The sequence below is a fragment of the Cyprinodon variegatus genome, unplaced genomic scaffold, assembly GCF_000732505.1.
Source record: "Cyprinodon variegatus isolate N-32 unplaced genomic scaffold, C_variegatus-1.0 Scaffold273, whole genome shotgun sequence".
Taxonomy (NCBI): Eukaryota; Metazoa; Chordata; class Actinopteri; order Cyprinodontiformes; family Cyprinodontidae; genus Cyprinodon; species Cyprinodon variegatus.
In genome coordinates, this window is record NW_015150726.1 from 187,446 (window position 1) to 190,647 (window position 3,202).

Sequence of the window (3,202 nt, forward strand, 5' to 3'; positions counted from 1 at the left end):
ATTAGAGAAGCAATGTTTAAGTGATACTGTATTTCACAAAGTTGAAATGACCTTTAACTGAGTAGCAGTAGGGAAAAAAACACCTTTACAACAATTTTCTTCAGTTTTAAAGACATAGGTTTTTCGCCTCACCAGTTACCAGAAACATACAGTGCTCCCCGTCAGGTATTGATTATTTGCAGTTTTGTTCTAGCTAAGTGGCCTTTTAAACTTATATTCTGTGGAGACTTTGTTATAGCATTTGGTTTGTATGTAAGATTTGGTTAACATGATTCATTGAAGCACTAAGGACACCAGAGATACTTGCTCTGATGAACAGTTTTTAGCATACCTGGGATTTTTTTAGGAGTATAACCCAAGAATAACTAAGATGTCCATCTGAAATTACATTTATTTTTAAAAATGTATGTTTTTCTTTTCACTCAGTAAGATAAGAATCATTAATATTAACAATAGAATTATAGATATTTTAAAAGTATTGTGGAGGATTTTCGCAAACAACCCTGTATTCGCTCCTTAGAGGGAAAGCCTATTAAACACGTGCAGGAGCATTCACAAGCCCATTTCTCCTTGTGCACGCTCTGTTTAAAAGTTTCTGTTTTTATCGCTCATACAAGCCTACTTTCCAAAAGAAGATTTGCAATTTTCCTACTATGTCAGACTCACCACCTGTAAGTGAAAATGGGGACGAGCATGTAGGACGGTCTTACGTAAAGATACCACCAGAATGATTGACAATTAGGAGGACCATTTATGATCCGCCTAGAAAAAGAACATCCTCCAATATATTCTATTCTATTCTATTCTATTCTATTCTATTCTATTCTATTCTATTCTATTCTATTCTATGGTTTTAAGTTTATTTGTAGTAATTTTGTGGATCACTACAAATAAATAGAAAATGTGAATATAATACCTCTCCTTAAAAGGATGATGTGAGAAATGGTTGCTGGTTTGTTGTTGATTTTAGATTAAAAGCCAAAAACATGAAGAGGATTTGGGGATAACCTAAATATAATATATCATAAAAATTAGGATAATTCTTATGTGAAATAATATGTTTTTTATTTATTTATTTATTTATTATGTTGTAGTGACACCCCAATGAGTAGGAAGCCAATTTTCATTTAAAGTCTGGTATTTTGACAAGTAGGGGAAAAAATTGCTGTTATCTTTAATGAATGATGGCAAACAGAGGACATATTTTAATCTGTACATTTGTGTTACCACTACATTTCAAATTATAGATACTACATCTTATGTTGCGAGTTTCTTGATTAAATCAAACAATAGCTTGCCGTACTTTACTTTTAGCCGTCTCGCGCGCGCCCCTCCTCCTACAGCTGACGGCTGTTCATGGTGCCCGGAAGTGCTCCTTGTTTTCCAGCTAGTCGGATAATGAGGAGGATAACTTGTTTAATGCTCAGCTGCTGGGAGAACACTCTAAGCGGTTAAAGGTAAAATAAAAACAGTGAGATGTAATGTGCCACGGTATCGAGTTATTTGTCTGAGAGGACTGTTCCGATCTGGTTTTAACCTGAACACGGATGCTAACGCTAGCAGTCAGCAGTTAGCTTTGTGTTTATCATTAAAGACTTGAGAGGGTTTCATTAACTGCGCTTTTCAAACTTTAAAGGGATGGTATTAGACAGCTGCGGCAATTATGACTTTATTTCAGTTTGTTACAAAGAAAACAAGCGCTAATAAAATGTTAAGCTAATCTCAGACATGTTTACCTTTTAGCTTTTTCTCAAAATAATAGGACCTTAACCATCTTGTTTTTATTTATGTTTCAGGTAAGCATTGGATCATTCTTGTTTGAGGACACTTATGTTTGCATAGCACCAACCCTGGAGTTTGTTTAGTTTTTTGTTTTTTTTAACTGGCCACTTTGTTTTGTTTTTACTAAAGAAAACAGTTTACTAGTCTAAATTTGACTAAAATAACCAGCAGGTTTTGTTCAGGAGAGAATGACTTAGAAAGCAGAGATATACTCAGTATTTAGTACCTGATCCCAGTTTGATGGACCTATTTTATTTTTGCTTTCTGTTTTATTTTTTGCCAAGCTCCCATTGAAACAATAAAGCACATAAATGATAGTAAATCAGCTGCATGTTTAAACTTGTTCTCTGATCATTTCCCACAGACAGCCATTGTGGACATGGACAATTACAGCAATGCTCGGCCATGGGGGAAGCTCGTCAAAGTGGACTCAAGTGAAACTATTCTGCTTTTCACTAAGGAATGCACAGTCGGCAGAAAAAAAGGTAGGAAAAGGTTTCAAACAAATACACACCAAAAAAATATTTTATTTCTATTTTATGCTGGGACTTACTGAGTGTTTATCCCAGTTTTTAAAATGATCTTACTAATAAAAAAAATCCTTTTAAGGGGAGACATCAGATGTTTCTGCCAATGTCTGGAGCCTTTATAACCTCCCCCTTGAAAACACAAAGCCTCCTTTAGTGCCCCAAACTTAGACAGCCCCTTGTGATGAGAACAAAAGATTTCTATTGACAACATGCGTGCAGAATATTAAGTAGAGGTTTTTTTGTATGGGTTTTGCTTTAGAGGTGGTTAGGGCTATACATCCCCCTGTGTGTGCTTTGTTGTTAAGAGCTTATGGGAATCTACTTTTTTTTTTTTTTTTACAATGCAAAGCCATTGGAGTTTGCACAGCTTAGTAAATTACTCACTGTCTCTGTCTGGGTGATTAGATTCAAACGCATCATGGTAGCTTAATTTTAGGTGCAAGGTTGGATGGATACATCAGCAGTTTGGGCTGGTGTTAGCATTTCTTATATTTCATGTATAGACAGATACATGCATGCGTTTGCTGATTCATTGGTGCATTCAGCAGCCATGCCGATCATGCCGCTATTTCTACTCTCATTTCTCTATTGTTTGAATCAAGACTTATCTTAAAATGTATTTCTGTGTCTATTCTAACCTGAAAATGGAGGGATAAAGAGCAATATTAGCTTAAAAGAATTGCAGCACATATCTTGGATTGGTTGGACTGAAGTCAAAGTAATTAGCATTAAAAAGCCTGCATCGGTCCTAGGGGTGTAAATAATGATCGTTTTGTATGGATGCATCGATCCAACAGCCGATGATCCGATGCATCGAAACGTCCTCAAGAGTAGGCCTGTCGTGATAATCAATAAATCAATTAATCGCACGATAAATAAAAACTATCCAC

General features: G+C 35.6%; 1 protein-coding gene across 1 annotated transcript in view; it reads left to right on the forward strand.

Moving 5' to 3' along the window:
• The first annotated feature begins 1,345 nt into the window (after positions 1 to 1,345).
• Positions 1,346 to 3,202, forward strand: part of chfr (checkpoint with forkhead and ring finger domains, E3 ubiquitin protein ligase) — a 15,319-nt gene continuing 13,462 nt past the window's right edge. Inside the window, exons 1-2 of the mRNA XM_015383029.1 lie at positions 1,346 to 1,457; positions 2,147 to 2,267. Of these exons, the coding sequence (XP_015238515.1) occupies positions 2,162 to 2,267 (106 nt within the window). The 5' untranslated portion in view covers positions 1,346 to 1,457; positions 2,147 to 2,161. The remainder of the gene's footprint in view (positions 1,458 to 2,146; positions 2,268 to 3,202) is intronic.